This window comes from Eschrichtius robustus, chromosome 18 (assembly GCF_028021215.1).
Source record: "Eschrichtius robustus isolate mEscRob2 chromosome 18, mEscRob2.pri, whole genome shotgun sequence".
Lineage (NCBI taxonomy): Eukaryota > Metazoa > Chordata > Mammalia > Artiodactyla > Eschrichtiidae > Eschrichtius > Eschrichtius robustus.
The window spans coordinates 33,553,834-33,572,474 of NC_090841.1; the positions used below are offsets into that span (position 1 = coordinate 33,553,834).

The 18,641-nt window shown below is 35.5% G+C and overlaps 1 protein-coding gene across 3 annotated transcripts in view; it reads right to left on the reverse strand.

Moving 5' to 3' along the window:
• The window catches only part of DIAPH3 (diaphanous related formin 3), a 568,557-nt gene that overhangs the window by 243,061 nt on the left and 306,855 nt on the right, over positions 1 to 18,641 (reverse strand). For all 3 annotated transcript variants that reach the window (XM_068526481.1, XM_068526480.1, XM_068526482.1), the window contains one exon: positions 8,768 to 9,007. In XM_068526481.1, the coding sequence (XP_068382582.1) occupies positions 8,768 to 9,007 (240 nt within the window). The remainder of the gene's footprint in view (positions 1 to 8,767; positions 9,008 to 18,641) is intronic.

An 18,641-nucleotide genomic window follows, 5' to 3' on the forward strand; every position in this document is an offset into this window, starting at 1 on the left:
ATATTGATGATATTGATACATTATTATTAACTATTAATTATTAACCTCAGTTTACTTTTGGGTTCACTCTGTGTTCTAAAGTTGTATGGGTTTTGCCAAATGCATAATGTCACGTATCTACCATTACTGAGTCATAGGAAATAGTTTCAGCATCCTGAAAAATCCCCTGTCCTCCACCTATTCATCTCTTCCTTCTTCCCCCTCCCCCAAAACCTCCAGAAACCAATGATTTTTTTACTATCCATCTCTATAATTTTGTCCTTTCCAGAATGTCATATAGTTGGAATCAGAGTATGGAGGTTTTTCAGATTGACTTCTTTCACTTAGTATTATGCATTTCTCCATGTCTTTTCTTGGCTTAAGAGATTCTTTCTTTTTATGACTGATTTAATAGTCTATTGCAGGGGTCCCCAATGCTCAGGCCACAGACCAGTATGGGTCCGCGGCCTGTTAGGAACCTGGCCACACAGCAGGAGGTGAGCAGCGGGGAGGCGAGCAAGAGCAAGGGAAGCTTCATCTGCCACCCCCTGTCGTTCCCCATCGCTGGTCTATTGTATGACTATATGTATGACTATATCAGTGGGTTTTATCCATTCAGCTATTGAAGGACTTCTCGAGTTGCTTCCAAATTTTGGCAACCACGAATAAAACTGCTATAAACATTTGTATGCAGGTTTTTTACTCCTTGGAGTAAACAAGAATGTGATTACTGAATCCTATGTTAAATCTACATTTAGCTTTGTAACTGCCAGTCTTCTAAAGGTGCTGTACTATCTTGCATTCCTTCCATCAGTGAATGAGAGTTCCTGTTGTACCACATCCTCAGCAGCATTTGGTGCTGTCAGTGATTTGGATTTTAGCCATTCTAATAGATGTGTAATGGTGTCTTGTTGTTTTTTTAATTTGCAATTCCCTCACGACATATGATGTTGAGTATATTTTCATACAGTTATTTGCCATTTGTAAATCTTCAGTAAGATGTCTGTTCAGGCCTTTTTTTAAAAATTGGGTTGTTTTCTTATTGTTGAGTTTTAGAGTTCTTTGTATATTTTGGATACAAGTCTTTTGTCAGATAGGTGTTTTGCAAAGATTTTATCCCACTCTATGGACTGTCTTTTCACTTCACAGAGCAGAAGTTTTTAAATTCAAATAGTAGCTAACTTATAAATGTCCAGTTTTTCCAGCATCATTTCTTTAAAAAACTATTCTTTTCCATTGAATTACCTTTGCTGCTTTGTCCAGGATCAGTTGACTATACCTGTGTGGGTCTATTTCTGGGCTCTCTATTCTGTTCCACTGACTATCTATCTTTTTGCCCCAAATACCACAGTTTTGATTACTGTAATTTTATAGTAATTCTTGAAGTCAGTCCTTCCCCTTCCTCCTCCTCTTCTTCCTCCTTCTTCAGTGTTGTAATGACTGAGTCTTTCACATATCCATAAAAAATTTAGAATCAATCTGTCAATACCCACAAAATTACTTGCTGAGATTTTGATTGGAATTTCATTGACTATATGGATCAAGCTGGGGAGAACTGATAACTTAACAATATTGAATATTCCTTTCCATGAACATGGGGTATCTATTTCTTTATCAGATCTTTTTTTTATTTCTTTCATCAAAGTTTTGTCATCTTCCTCATACAAATATTGTAGAAAATTTTTGGTGCTAAAGTAAATGATATTCCATTTTTAATTTCAAATTCTAATTTTTCATTGCTGATATTAAAAAAGTAGTCAACATTTTAATGCCAATCTCATTTCCAGAAACTTTGTTCTAATTGCTTATTAGTTCCAGAAAGAGTTTTTCTTTCTTTCCTTTTTTTTTTTTTTTTTTGGTCAATTTTGGGGGATTTTCTACATAGGCAATCATTTTACCTATGAGCAAAGACAATTTTATTTATTCCTTCCCAATCTGTATACTTTTATGTCCTTTTCTTGTCTTGTTGCATTAAGCCAGGACCTCCAGTACAATGCTGAATAGAAATGGTGAGAAGGGACATGTTTCCTTGTTCCTGATCTTAGGGGAAAAATATTTAGTTTCTTATCATTAAGTATGATGCTCTCTGTAGTTTTTATAGACGTTCTTTATCAACTTAAGGGAATTCCCCTGTATTTCTAGTTTGTTGAAAGTTTTTGTCATGAATGGGTATTGTAGTTGATTAGCTGTCTTTTCTGCATATATTGATATGATCAAATGGTTTTTCTCCTTTAGAGCCTGTTGATTTGATAAATTACATTAATTGATTTTCAAATGTTAAACCAGCCTTCCATACCTGGAATATATCCCTCTTGGTCATGGTATCTAATTCTTTTTACATATTGTTGGCTTTGATTTATAATATTTTGTTGAGGATTTTTGCATCTATGTTCATAAGAGATATTGGTCTATAAGTTCCCTTTCTTGTAATGTTTTTGTCTGGTTTTGGTGTGCACTCATTTCATCATCAGACTCTTCCCTGCTACCTAAGCACATATGTTCACAAATACTATTCGCTAAGTATTACTATACAGATAATAGTGTTGCATGTTTTGTCTCTGATCCAGACCTTTGATAAAAGAAAGCTTCCTAGAGTATCAGGAATGGGGTATCTTGTTTAATTTTTTATTTTCATTTATAAAATGTGTAAAAACAGGAGACTAGATTGAACCAAAGATGGCTGGTAGGATTCATTACTACCTCTGATGGGTAGTAGCTATCTCTAAGCATGGTGTTAAGGAGGATTCTGAGGCTGTCTGCTTCAGGGAAAGGAAGTTTGACAGATTAGCAATGCTGGTTTTGAGAGTGGTGAGACGACAACACATAAGCAGTGCATTTGCTCTTCATGAGCAAAGCCACTTATCTTTTATAATTTGATTAAAGGAATAATTCTAATTTACAAGGTTTCATAGTAACTGAAAAAACAAAGGTAATGTGAATAAATTTACCAAAAACACTACTTAGTAAAGCTAATTAAATAATTCCTGGAAAATGCTATAGACTAAATGTGTTAACGAATGAGTCAAAGAGGGTTAAGGACTCTAAATAGTTTCACATTGCTTTGGAAGTCAGTATTTTTCAGTGATTTAATTGGCTGGATGTAAAACAAGAATGGCATTTGTTATCTGTAAGTCTTTGGCCAAAAACTGCTTTATTTTCCAAGGGTGCCAAAACTTACTAGGGTGGTTTTCCAATCTGATAAAGAATAAAAAGCCCTCTAAAATCCTTATAAAACACTAAATGCAGATGGAACAATGGATTTGTTTGGGAGAGGTCTTTCTTAAAAATAACTTCATGGAGTAAAGGAAAAGGTGATATACAAGAATCAAAATTTCACAAAGATTCACAGTGGCACCCCACGTGACTGTGACAGGCTTATGAAATAGAAACTGTCTGTGAGAGGCAGAGGGATTTGCCTCCTGCTTTTCATAATCACTGAAACTCTACTTTCCAAGGTCAAGTCCTGCAAAATAACTCAGAACACTGACCATCAACTTATTTCAGTTCCACCATGTGCCTGAGATTCATACTCCTTTCACTCCCTTTCTTCCCTTTCAGAATAATGTCCAGCCTGGCATGAAAGAAAAGTAGCAGTTTTGGAAATATTTTCACCTCTCATCCTTAAGTGAGGAAGTAGAGTTGTTTCATTTCTGATTTTGTTCTTGTGTTGGTTAGGTTTTGCTTTTGTGTGTTTGTTGGTTGGTTGGTTCCAGGCCACCAATTGGGGGTTTTTCATTCTGGGATAAGTAAGCAGGGCAGAAGACAGACAAAGTGATTTTCAGTCCAGTCTGTGCATTAAAATCACCTGGGGGAGCTTTTTAAAAATGCCACTAATCAGGATCCACATGCATACATGCTGAAGTAATTGATCTGACGTGAGGCTGATGCATCAGTATTTTTTAAAGGGCACTGTGGGTTGAGAATCGATGTCCCACAAGGAGAGCTGTTCACAACTTTAAGAAATCACTCACTTGAGTTGGTGACAGCATTAAAGAATGAGGAAACTAAACATTTTTTCTAAAAAATCTTCCCCGTCACAGCTTTGGTGAAGTTATTCTACTTTTGGTTAGCCTGTGCTCATGAAAGAAATATACAGACCAGATAAGAATTTCATGCACTAGAAAAGATAACTTAGACAAAAATCAATCTGACCTGCCACCACTGCCTTTTATCACCTAACTCCCAACACCAAGAGCCCCATTACTATGTATCCTTTGATAATTTCACCTTTGAGAGGAACTAGTTGCATATTCTATTGATAACAGAAAATTTCCTACAAAGTAATGATATGGATAAATTTATAGAGGAAATCAATAGTGAATTTTTCTGCAATTTTCCTCCAAATAACAGCATAAACTGATAGAAATAAGTTATTACAATTGGTAAACTCTTGCAAAATTTATATTTACTATCCCAATACAGGTAGTCACTTTATTTAGTTACATAGAACAAAGAGCTACAATTTACAGCTCCATCATCCAGTTGTATTGATTGAGATGATTTGTTATTCAGGAATCAAACATTTCAGTAGACATTAGTAAACATTATCAAACACATGTTATAGTCATTGTGCGTGGATTAATAACATCTGCTTTTTAAATAACAAGTTAAAATCATCTCATATATTTAATATGGTGTTGAACTTTGATGGTTGAGTCAACTTATTTTTTGCTAGAATGCTGATCTACCTGGCTCTACGCTCAGATTCACCACAATTACTAATTTCAACACTAATGACATACAAATTTTTCAAGGTGGGCATTTTGGTCAGGCAAGCACCTACTATTTGCTGCTTGTATTTCTAAGGTTACGAATTAACCAACAGCAGGTCCTAAAAAAAGAATATAATCTCAAACTGCTTATTATCCAAATTTATCTAAAGTTTAGTAATATCTTTGGAGGATTTTATGAATGACAAGCAGTCTGTCCATTCTTCTATATAGTCTGAGGTTTATCCTTTTAAAAAGTCAAGCCGCCAGAAAGCAAGGTGTTGAATACTTAACACCATTTTGCTTAAACTAGGGAAAGCATTACTGTAACTGAAAAGTACATATGTATCTTACTATGAGGGTTCTCTTGGAGTGTTACCCCATAAGAGGCTCTGAGTACATATTTGTCGGAGGAGGGGAGGGGAAGAGCAGAGAAGGGGAGATGGTTCTAAAAGAAAGAACCTCATGAAATGGATTTTTTCATTTGCTGTTTAAAAGAACACTGCTCAACACTGTATTTTCCCTTTATAATGACACAAACGTAAAATTTCTCGTGAAGTTCAGCTGTGGCTAATAAGAGAAACCACAATTTTTAGCTCATGAAAAGTTTCATGACCATGTTTTGCACTTCACTTTTTCCATCAGAAAGCCTCAAACCTATACGTCTACTTTAATTTATGTTTACATCTTAATATATTCTAGTCTATGATTACTTTATATCTCATATTTTACTTTTATATTTATTTATCATAGACCCTATTGAATCTTTAAGTAAAAGAAAGTAAAATCTTTTCTCTCTGAACTCATTTATTATAGTTAGTCATCTCAATTACAAATGTATACAAAGATATAATATAAACTCTAAAACCAAACTCCACTGCATACAGGATTCATGACTCATGTATTTATGTCTAAGCAACGCAAAGTTAACAATTTAATATGAATTTTCACACACTGTTCATACTTAAGCTAAATTTATAAAGGGCATTTAAAAGTAAAGATTTTGGATATAGAATAGTAAATGTCATATAATTACCCAGCATGTTCGAACAGATTAAAATATTACCCTGTCTTTCTACTGTCAAATAAATATGGAATTCCCTGTGTGGGGGCTTATCATCAAACCAAATGCTTTACACTCAGTGTGAAAATCACAATTGTCAACGATCAAGCTGCTACTTCTGATGACAAACATGATGAGATATCATCTTGTTCAATATATGCTTTCAACTTGACATGTAGGCTAATAAAAAATATGAAGTTGTAGTATTTATTTTGTTTCTTGTACAACATAAGGTTCCTTATAGGGATGATCAAAATAGCCAGTATCGTTGACTGAAAATACAGTCAACTCTATTACCTGGAGACAGATTAACTGGTTTGTAGCATGACTATAGTAAAATAGTAGCAGCATGCATTGTATTTGTAAGAGGTTTTAAATCACTATGCATCAGTGACTGTATATCAACATGAGAGGATTTCTATTTTCAGCTACGTAATAACATTGTCTCTACTCAACACTGTATGTACTGCATTGTGTCTACTGCACTGTTATCCATTCAACAGCTATTTGTTCAGTATTTACTATGTACCAAGTACTGTATTAGGGAATTCCACCTCATTAATCAGACCTAATCTCTTGTCTACACTTCTCTTTCAAGGAAGAAATAAGGGAGGGCACGTGGTCAACTTCCTGTGAGTTGGCTGTAGTTCTGAGATGCAAAATCTAAAGAGGAACAGACACTTGGCACTATGAAACAAACTCCAGTAGGTCTGTACGTGTGGAATTAACTTCTCCCCCCAACTCGCTCCTCATCCTGTTTTTCTTCCTTTGCTTCCCTTCTCAGAGAAAGCCTGAACCTGGCAGTCTTACTTGCCTCCTTATCCTTCAGCCTCCAAGTTCATAATCACCATGCCCTGACAATAACCAGATGTTCCTTAAATGTTCCTCCATCCCCTTTCCCCTTCTACCCCTTTACCACTACCTTATCTCAGACCTCCAACATCTCAAAGCACAGTGACAGTTTCGTAGTGGACACTCAAATATTTGGTAAAACATTTGAGTAAGGCAGCTTCAGTCAGATGCCTTCTAAGACACTGAGGTAAGCTAGGAGAAGGACACACCAAAATCAGCCTGAACTCATTTCTCTTTTGAGCAACTACTTCAAACATGTCAGTAGCAAGGAGTTATCTTTGACCCCTCCCTTTTTCCTTCACCATTCCCATCTATCTTCTCAGCTCCATTTCCTCTGGCATCCTCCCAGGTCACATGACACAGGTCAGCCAATCACCGATTCTCTCCCCACTCTACCCCCCACCCCCAACCCAGCACTGTCCAATAGAACTTCCAGCAATGATGGAAATGTGCCATATTTGCTGCCAGCATGTATGGACGCTGACTCACTTGAAACATGGTAAGTGTGAGGAATTAAATTTTTAATTTTATTTAAATAGTAATTGATTTAAATTTAAATATGTATGGCTAATGGTGACAGTACTGGGAAGTGCAGCTTACCCTTCTTCCATACTGCTGTTAGAATTATCTTCCTGGAAGACAGATGATAATATCACTTGACTTACAGAAGTAACATAAAACCTTCAATATAAGGTGTGACATTTGAGTCTCTTCACCATCTAGAGCCATTTACTATCACATTTACATTTTCTCCACTCCTCTCCCATCCAGGCTCCAACTGTGCCATGATATAACCCTTAGTGTGAACTGTTGACATTGCTTAGAATGCCCTTTCCTCTCAGGGAACATCCACTCATCCTTCCAGATCCAGCTCAAATTCCTGATCCTCTCTGAGTGTGAAACTGCCCTTCCTTAGCCAAGCTAGCCACTCTCTCTTAACTCTGCTGCCATAACTTTAGTATAGAGCTCCATTAAAATATCTAAGCATAATTAATGGCTTACATGTGAAAAATATGAGTCGCATTATCCCAGGTAAATATTAATCACATACATTAAATGAAATGATCAGGTCAAGCATTTGGCACAGGGGTAGGTAAGCACTCTATAAATGTACAGTCTTTAATACATGTATTATGAATCACATCATAATACTTGCTAGGAATCTTAACTGAACACAGCAGGCTAAGAAAACAAGGAGAGGAAAATAAAAAGATGGAGATGGGAGAGGGGAAAAGCTCACAAGTCACCGATACCAACAGAAAGCATAAGCCAGGGAAATTGTGTAAGAAAAGCCATGAAAGCACGAAGAGATCAACTATTCAGCAAACCCACAGCTAAAGCTGAACTTGTTTCTCACCTTCCAATCTAGCTGGTAATAGCAATAATCAAATTCCTTAATCAGGGAGCGTAGATGTTACGAGGTCAAGAACAAGAGAAAGCTTTTCTTGTGATGTGTAACTGAGAAGAATTTGTTGTAAGCTGATCAATAAAGCACTATTACTATGGCCCACTTCTTAAGACAGAGCTCTGTTATATACAACATTGAATACATATGCTGTAAGAAAATTTAAACTATGGAACAACCTGGAAGAAAAATAATCTCTAAGCTTACTCAATTTTCATCTCCTCTAAAATTATATTTAGATAGAAGCATTTCAAAATAATTAATGACATCCGAGTTATGTCTATTCTTAATATAATGATTTTCCCTTTATATAAAGCAGTCTCACTTTTCTCTCTAGTCAGCTTTCAAAAAAGAAAAATGCAAAGAAATATTTAAATAGTTAAAGGTAAAGATTTTAGTGGCAATTCCAAGCAATGCTCAATATATATACTGTCATATGCAGGTATTTATACTGAATGAATATTGGGTTTAAATAATATTTTGATGTTCCATTTCATCAGTTTGAGAAAGCACAGGTTTACAACATAATTTTGCTGTTAAACAAAATTCTTCAGTTGAATTTGCAGATCAGAGAAAATTAGCATTTGGATTTAGTTCAGAGGCTGAGTTGAGCTCAGTTCACTCTGGGTTTGGGGTTGATGGTTCAGTTTAAGTTCTCGGCAATGAGCACATCAAAATAAAAAATAAGTAATGTCATCAGGGCTGACATTTAAGAATAAGTGTTCAGGCAGATTATATGTTCTGAAAAAACAAACTCACTTTACAGAGGGAGCTAAGGTTAAATCCGAAGGTTTGCGCATTCCGGGAGCCAGCGTTCATGTAGTTTCCCATTAGCAACACAAGTTCCAGCAACTTGCTAAAGCTCCTGCTCTTCTTCATCTCTTCGCAGGCAGCACTGACAGCCATGATGTCAGGTTTGATGTTGTTCACCTGCTCTTCAAACTGAAGCTTAAAGAGAATAGCACTGAGCCGTGGCCGTAGTCTCTTCACATTGCTCATCTGATTGAAAAGAAAATAGCAGATTTCCTTTAAAATGCATGGTATACTTTAGTACTGTGCGGCTGCAAGGAATCTGGGATGATTTATTGGTATGACAGTACGGAAAAAGCAATATGTCCCCTAAAACTGAGAGCAGGAAGAGAGAAAAGCCCTGCGTGTTTTTGTGAGGAATCCTAAGTCATCACTCAAAGAAAACATTAAAAATTTAGATGCTCAGAAGCGAAGACCCAACACAGCCAAAAATAAATTAATTAATTAATTAATTAAATCCATGTTTAAAAAAAAAAATTTAGATGTTTGATGAAAAGAGAGCTTTACTTAAATGGCAAAGTTTAAGTAATAAAGTACATATATCTTTTTTTTTTTAAACAACTGAATTTTTAAAAGGTAACAGGATACAGAGGCAACAAATTACAAAGCATTCATAGCACTGGTTTAATTTTTGTTCAATACTGAAATATGCTGAGTCATGTTTAAAACATATTCAGAAAGGTCTAAAGAGGGTTTGTTTCTTCAAGTGGCAATTGCTGTCCACAGGAGCCCTGCTGACTAACAGTATGTGTTAGATTGAAGGAGAGTAAATAGGTCCCAATTTGTGCTAAATTGACTTTCTTCAGAAACACAGGACAGCAGAATGACTCCTGACACATGCTAAATTAGCAGAGTCAGAGTTAGAAAACATGGGCAGAGCAGGAGACAGAAGCGGTGCAAAGCCACAGGTCTGCCACGTGCCAGGTTAGCCCCATTTGGGACTCTGTGTTTCCTTACTGGGTATATAGGGGGTTGAAAATGTTAAAAGAAAAAAAGGGCTAGAGGGTCAGCAAGTTCTTGCCTTAAATTTACCCCCGAACCATGTGCTAGCAACACACGTGAGGCGGAAGAGCCTGAAGGCTGGAGACATACCACATTTAAGTTACATGTGGATTCCTTGACCAAACATGTTAGGAATTTGAGAGAAAAACAAATACCGTATGCTAACACATATATATGGAATCTAAGAAAGAAAAAAAAAGGTCATGAAGAACCTAGGGGTAAGACGGGAATAAAGACACAGACCTACTAGAGAATGGCCTTGAGGATATGGGGAGGGGGAAGGGTAAGCTGTGACAAAGTGAGAGAGTGGCATGGACATATATACACTACCAAACCAAACGTAAAATAGATAGCTAGTGGGAAGCAGCCGCATAGCACAGGGAGATCAGCTCTGTGCTTTGTGACCACCTAGAGGGGTGGGAGGGAGGGAGACGCAAGAGGGAAGAGATATGGGAACATATGTATATGTATAACTGATTCACTTTGTTATAAAGCAGAAACTAACACACCATTGTAAAGCAATTATACTCCAATAAAGATGTTAAAAAAAAAAACAAAAACAGATTGATGGGGCAGCAGTGGTAAAACAGGTGAACTTCAACAACGATTATAAACATCAAAAGCACTTTGAGGCAAGGTCAGGAAAAAAAAGTGACAGAACATGATAGGATCAAAATAGGGAATAGTTCTGTTAATCACTGACCCTGAAAAGCTAAAAAACAATGCCACATGAAGCTTATAGGATTTCCGTTAAAAACTATCTGCTCATAATATTACGATTGTTATTTAAAATAAAATGTACCATACAAAAGCCTGAACTTATTAGATTCTGATAGGATACTACAGACACTGCCTTAATGACTTAACAACATAACCAAGTGTACTCATCTAACAAAATCGGAGCAATAAAGAGCTCTCAGTAGATACCTCTGAGAGAATATCTTCAGAGGAACCAAGTTCTTACAGTCACTAAATAGTTTCTCAGCAAATAATATATCTAATTTACATATAGCATTCTCCCCAGCAACTTGACGTGTTAAATGCTTATGTGTATGCAACCAAGATTCTAAAAGCTCAACTAATATAATTAGTAAGAAGTCTCCTCTACAAAGTATTCTAAGGAATGTCTTAAAATTCCTTGAATTCAAGAAACATCTTCAAAATCCCATCTAGAGAAAATAAAAATTTTTCTCCTAGAAGAGAGTAAAGAAACTGTAAGCTCAAAAATGACATTTTTTTGAAGTACAAAGAAACATTACTAATAATGGTTTTATAAAATGAATTTTAGTAATATAAAAATTTATGAAAGACAAAGTGAGACCTTATCAGAATACCAATTCTTAGTGGGCATGAATCATTGTTTGGACATTGTATGTCTAGCACACAAAGTAGAGGTAAGCAGTGATTACTTCTGATAAAGTCATTTCATTTGTTTTAAAATGTTCCCAAATGGACTCACTTACCTGGAATTTGTACCCTTACTTAAATATTACAAATGTAATATTTGTACATATTCATATTATACCGGACCAATGCTGTACCACGCTCTGTTACATTTAATTTATCCTTTAGAATACTAAGACATATAAGGGAGCACTCACATGAGCACATACAGTTATGGCCATTCAGAAGGTGTATGATGGGCCCACGGCATCTCTGCTTTCAGCCTATGCCCTCATTCATGATTATGAAATCAGGTATTTGGTATTTTGCAATAAACAAGAGAAGAATTATCCAGTACCCCATGCAAAACATTAGTATTGCAAAATATATTAATTTTAACATATATTAATGTACTACTTCATGTGCAAAGAGAAAAAAGACTACTTAAATGCCTACATTAAACTACGCCGAAGTATGTTAAAGCTTTCCTGCTGACAAGCGAACCATATGTAGCCAGTACAAAGTAATTAATTTTCCTAGAAAAATATAACCTAGATTTGTATGAGTAATGAGTCTACCTGGCACTAGGACAGATACCTTGAAAAAATAGAGTAAGTCTATGACGTAATGCAGAACAAAGTGCTATGAGTTTATCAAATACCCTGACAAAGCCAAGTCAGGAAGGGTAACCTAAACAGATCTTTGAACACCTTTTTAAATTAGACGTCCTTTTCATATTGTTCTTTCTTCCAAATTCTGAAAAGTTAGTATTTTGGCTGCTGAGAAACAAATGCGTTTTAGTGAACAAAATTACTGCACTGGAAAGGAATTTGAGAGATCACCAGAACTAGATCCTGTACAGGGTCTACCATTTAGCCTACGCTAATCCCCTAGGCCAAATGGCTGCCCCTTCTATTTTAAAAATAACAAAAACAAAAAAAAGTCAATGAAAGCTAATGTTCTAAGATCTAATCTTGTAATCTATGAAGATAATAGCAGAGTTATTTTTCTCACTGGGCAAATCAAACTCTATTTCTTCAGATGGGATCAAAGAAAAAAGGTAAAAAGAGGGAAAATATATATATTTTTTAAATCCTGAAGAATGTTTCTTCACCCCCTCACATATTCTATCAACACTAGACATTTGCTGGGACTTCCCTGGTGGTCCAGTGGTTAAGAGTCGGCCTTCCAATGCAGGGGGACGTGGGTTCGATCCCTGGTCAGGGAACTGGGATCCCAAGTGCCGCAGGGCAACTACGCCTGTGCACTGTGGAGCCCGCGTGCCACAACTAAGACCCGATGCAGCCAAATGAATAAATATCTAAAAAAAACAAAAACAAAAAAAACACTGGACATTTGCATTCTGTTTGCTTGCCCAAGAATCTAGAACTATGACTTGTCTGCAAAAGACTAGACTGAATGCATAAATGGAGTGCTATGATGCTCAAATAATATTCTCAATGGTAACAGAAAGTCATAAAAAAAAGATGAAGAAAGGAAGGGTTACTGCAAAAGTTTAACTGTAAGATAGTTAATAATTAGAATGTTAGAAGAAATTAGAATTCATTTTTACAGAGGTATCCTTTACATTTATTATTACAGAGTCCTAGCAATGTAAACACATAGCACCAAAATCTGACAATAATGAGTTATAGTCTGAAGATCAACCTAAAGGCATAAAAAAGAAAGTAAAAATATTTTGGTTTTATTACTATCTTTTGAAAGCAGGCAGCAGTACTCCGGCAACCACCCCATCACACCACCACAGATGTCACGTGCCAGAATGAAAAAACCTTAAGAACAGTGACTGGATAAAATCAACAAACAATATCCAGAACACTAAGGGTAATTTTTATTTCAAAATTTTGCTTGTTGGCAATATACATGTTGTTGGAGCAGGTACAAAGTAAGATGAAAAGACCTTTAGAAAATCCGTGAACCAACAAGCATTGATTGACTGGGTGCCTACTCAGTGCTGCGAAAGGCACAGAAGTGGTGGTTGCTGCCCTTGTATCACTGAATTCTTTCCATCTGTCTTAAAGGGCAAAAAGGAGAAAAAGTCTTCAGGGAGATGTAATCTCCCATAATCTCACTATGGTTATCTTTTCCTCATATAATTTTAATTTTATCCATTATTTCACAGGGGGCAAAAAACAGAATCCATCTGACATTTTTACACCAACTACACTTAACACTATATCCTCTTTATTCAGTTTCTTTTATAAATATGAGATTTTCAGGAGCCAACTTATTCAAAACTTGTTGGGTTTTCCCCCACTTCTTGCCTGCAGCCTCGTGTAGGCGCACCTCAAAAGAAATTTGAGAACATCCTCTATATCTTCATTATTCTTCCCTAAGGTTGTGGTAAGACTAATTAATCATTCAACTTTCTTTCTAATACAAGTAACCTGCTGATTGAAAAGTTACTAGCTTGAGTCTTACTTGATTTACCACTCTAAACCTTTACGTTATACATGTTGTAAATACATAATTATAAGGAATAATGGGACGGCGTTTCTGTAAGGTTAAATGACTCCTTCAAGGTCACAGGGACAGCAGGGCATGAGCCTAGAGCTAACTTGCTGCCGACTAACTGTGAAATTCCACAACGTGGAAATTAATAACCGCAACCTAAAAGCCACCTGATACTCAAACTATCAATACTTCTACAATGTTTTCCTATGTGTAGGAACAGACTTTAATTTCCCCACGGTAGTTATTAGACAAAACACTATGGAGACAGGTTGACCCTGCTGTGAGCTCTGCCTGCTACTACTTCATATTTCTTTCCTTTCTTCTTGGTATACCTAACTACCCCTGTATGTTTCCAGATCCACTTTTGTTGTCCCGTTACACTGCACTCTCCACTCTTATTTCCATATTTGCTAATTCTTCCACTCCCTGTAAGAGAGGTGTGAGAAGCAAGGAGACTGTGAAAAAACGAGTGCATCTTTGTGAAAGACAAGACTAGAGAAAACGACAAAGGGTTGAGGGAGAAAAGTGACATCTGAGAAAGGAAGGTGATCTAATAACAGACTTAAGACACTTAGGAAAAAGTTTTGAACTTGATTTTTCTAATTAAACTATATGAAAAATGTCTTCCTTTACTGTTAGCTGGCCAATATTTTCATAATCTCCAGAATTCTCAGAAAAAAAAGTTCATTTCACTTTAGGAAAGGCATCAAAAACATAGCTATTCAAGTGCCTTATGCCTGGGTAGTGCTCAGAATATCAAGAGTATTTTTAAAATAAATGTGCCCTTATGATAATAAAACTCATAAGCTAAAATTATTTTTTTAAAACTACACAACAGCAAAGTACATTTTTGGTACTTTGCTGTGGCAAGGTCGCATTTTTTATATTTTTCCAAAGGAGCAAGGTAAAGCCAAGAATTATACCAAAAAAAAAAAAAAAAAAATTAAAAGGATAAAATGTATATTCCTCCAGGTAGTCAAGAAATAGACAATTAGCTATAGACATCAGATATGCTTTCTCTTTGTCTACAAATGCTTATCAATTCTGGACCACAAAGGATTTCACAGGAGGTCCAAATGAGTTCTGCAGATACTCAGGATCTGAAAGTGGTAAAGTTAGAGAGCGAGAGACTTCTTATTTAATTTGGCAGTCTTAGCAAACACTCAACACATAAGTTTCATATCTGATGAATTAAAAAGCTGGCATAAAACCCAGAACCTTTCTGGTGTCTTAAATTCATTCATGTCTGCTTCCAGACAATCCCCACCCTAACATAGGAAACCAATGTTTTGATTGCTATCACTATAACTAAGTTTTGCCTGTTCTTGAAATTTATATAAATGAAACTTTCAGGAAACACTTTTGGTGTCTGGCGTCTTTCACTCAATAAAATGACTTTGAGATTCACACACATGTTAGTATGATTGAGTACTGTTCCTTTTTATTAATGAGCAATATTTCATTGCAAGAATACACCAGTATTTGTTTAGCCTCTTTCCTAAACCAAAAAGTTGATGGACTTTTTGGTTTCTTCCCAGTTTGGGGCTGTGTAGTGGGTTGGAATGAATAGGCACTGGAAGGATAATTCCTAAACCAGGTACCTGTGAAGGTGACCTTATGTAGAAATAGGGTCTTTACAGATGTAATTAAAAGATCCCCAGATGAGATCATGCAGGATTCAGGGAGATCCCTAAACCTAATGCCATGTCATTTTACAAGAAAGGAGAAAGTCACACACAGGAGAAGGCAATGTGAAGACTGTGAAGATGGAGGCAGAGACTGGAGTGATGCTAAAAGTCAAGAAATACCAAACACTACAAGCAGCTACCAGACGCTAAGAGAGAGGCATGGAACAGATTCTTCCTCAGAGTCTCCAGAAGGAACCAACCCTGCCAACAGCTTGATGTAGGACTTTTGGTCTCCAGAAATATGACAGAATAAATTACTGTTGTTTTAAATCACTAACGTTGTGGACATTTGTTATGGCAGCCCAGGGAAACTAATACAGGATATTATGAATATTCTTGTATGAGTCTTTTCATTTCCATTAAATAGTATAGTGTAAATGCATACTTAACCTTATAAGAAATTGTCAAACTTTTTACAAAGTGGCTTATGACACTTTACGCCCCCTTTGCCAATGTTATGCTTTATTCTTGAAGCTTTTATTTTATCTTTGCACATTTAGGTCTATATTCCATCCCTCATTAACTGTTCTGCGTGGTGTGATGAAGGAGTTGAGATTCATTTTAGTCAATAGAATATCCAAGTTTTGCAGCATCATTTGGTACAAAGAAGTTCCTTTCTCTACTCACTAGCCTTAAAGTCTTTGTTGAAAAATCAACTGATGGTATCTTTGTGAATCTATTTCTATACTTTTAAGAAAAACATTTATATATCCTTAAGCCAAAACCTTACCGTCTTGATGTCAAATCAGTAGTCTAGGTCCTCCAAGTTTGTTCTTTTTCAAAATTGATTTTGTCCATTCCAGGTCCTTTGCATGCCATATGAATTTTTGTGATATCTTGTCAGTTACTATTATAAGACCTGCTGGGATTGATTGAGAATGTGTATCGTATGTGTATTAGGAATCTATAGATCATTTGAGGGAAAAATGAGATCTTAACAAATTGAGTCTTCCACTCTAGGAGCATGGTATGTATCACCATTTATTTACAACTTCTTCAAGTTCCCTCAGCAATAATTTGTAGTTTGCAGTGTAGAAAATTTGCACATGTTCAGTGAAATGCAACCTTAAGTATTTTACATTTTTTGATGCTATTGAAAATAGTACTATTTTTTATTTTGCTTTCCGATATATCATTGCTTATAGAGAAAAATACAACTGATTTTGGTACAGTGACTATTTTGTGACCTTCTAACAAAGTTTACTACAGATTCCTTACGTATTTACATAGATAATAAGTTGACTTACATCATTTCCAATGTACAGGCCTTTTATCTCATTTTCTTTTATTACACAAGTTAGAACATATATTATAATGCAGAAAAGTGATAAAAATAGATATCCTTGCCTGGTTTCCAATCATAAATGACAAATAATTTAATCTTTTCCAACTAAGTATGAGGATAGCTCCGTGTCTTCCATAGATGTCCTTTATCAGGTTGAGAAAGTTTCCTTCTATTTCTACTTGCTAAGAGTTTTTATATATCATAAACAAGATGCAATTCTGTCAAATGCTTTTTATTTTGAATCTAGATAATTATATGATTTTTCTCCCTATTTTCTGATAATATGGTCAACTACATTAATTAATTTTCAAATGTTAAACCAACCTTGCACAGCTTGGTAATGACACAGAGCTTTTTAGGCACTGCACTATTTGATACAAAAACGTTTTGACAATTTTTGTATATATGTTTATGTATGATGTGGGTCTCTAATTTTCTGTAGTAGATTCCCTTCTTTGATTCCTGATGGAAATATGAGAATTTAGTTTTCTTTTTCAGTGCTTTCATTTTCATTAGGTTTAAAATTATTTCTTCTTTGACCCACAAATAATTTAAAACTATGTTACCCAATTTTCAAACAGTGAGAGATGTTCTATTATTGTTGTTGTCCAATTTAATTCCAATTTACATAGAAAACATACTCTACAAGATTTCAGTCTTTTGAAAATTACTGAGACTTATTTTATGTTCCCATATGGTCTACCTTGGTGAATGTTCCACGTGTATTTGAAACGAATGTATATTCTGCAGTTATATGGGCAATGTTCTATAAATACCAATAAGAACAAGCTGGTTGATAGAACTGTCTTGATTTTCTAATTATTTACTGATTTGTTTCTTGAACTACTTTTTCTAGAATTTACTGAAAGGGGGCATTAAAGTCTCATTATGATTGTGAAGTTATCTGCTTCTCCATTTAATTCTACAGGTTTTGCTTCATGAATTTTAATGTTCTTTATTAGGTGCATGCATATTTAAGATGATTGTTTCTTGTAAATTACTCCTTGTATCCTTGTGTAATGCCTCTATTTCTTATAATATGATTTGTCTTGAAATACACATTCTCTGAAATATACAAAGCTATGCTACTTTTCTTATTGTCTAGTATCTGTTTTCCATTTGTCCTTTCTGCTTTTTACCTCTCTTTTATCCCTTCCTGCTTTTGTGTTTATCAAGCAATTTTTAGTATTCCATTTTATTTCTTCTACTGGTTTCTTAACTATATCTTTTTACTATATTTTTCCTGGTTGCTCTAGGACTACCAATATGCATCTTTATGTAGTCTATTTAGAGTGACTATTAAGTCAGTATTGTGCCGGTTCATAGGTTTCATTTCCTGCCTCCCCCTTCCAGCATTTCACTCACACTTCCCACCTTCCGGTTCATTTCATGTGTGTTATAATGTTACAACAGCATAATTCCATTTGTTCTACCCAATCATTTGTGCTACTATCATATCTTTTACTTCTATGTACATATAAACCTTATCCTGCAATGTTATTTTTTTAATTATTAGTTTTAAGTAAATTATGAGAAGAAAGAAAACATAGTTCATTGATTATTTCACATGGTTTCCATCCCTTTTTGTGGATATCACTTTTCATCTAGTATCATTTCCATTTGGCCTGCAGGACAACTTTAGCATTTCTTGTAGGGCAGGTCCGATGGTCACAAACTCTCTGTTTTCACAGAAATAAAAATGTATTTATTTTACCCTATTTTGGGAAGGGTATCTACTAAATGGAGAATTTTGAGTTTACTGAGTTCCTTTATTTCAACATTTAAAATACACCCTCCTGTTGACTTCTGCTTTCCATTATTTCTGCAAGGTCAGCTAAATCTCTCTCCTTGTTTTCCCCTCCTCAAATCACTTTCATGACTTTCTCTTTGTCTTTGTCTTTCAGCAGTTTGACTGGAATGTGCCAAAATGTCTTTCTCTTTATATTTATCCTGACTGGGGTTTGCTGAGGTTCTTGAACCCTAAGTTTAT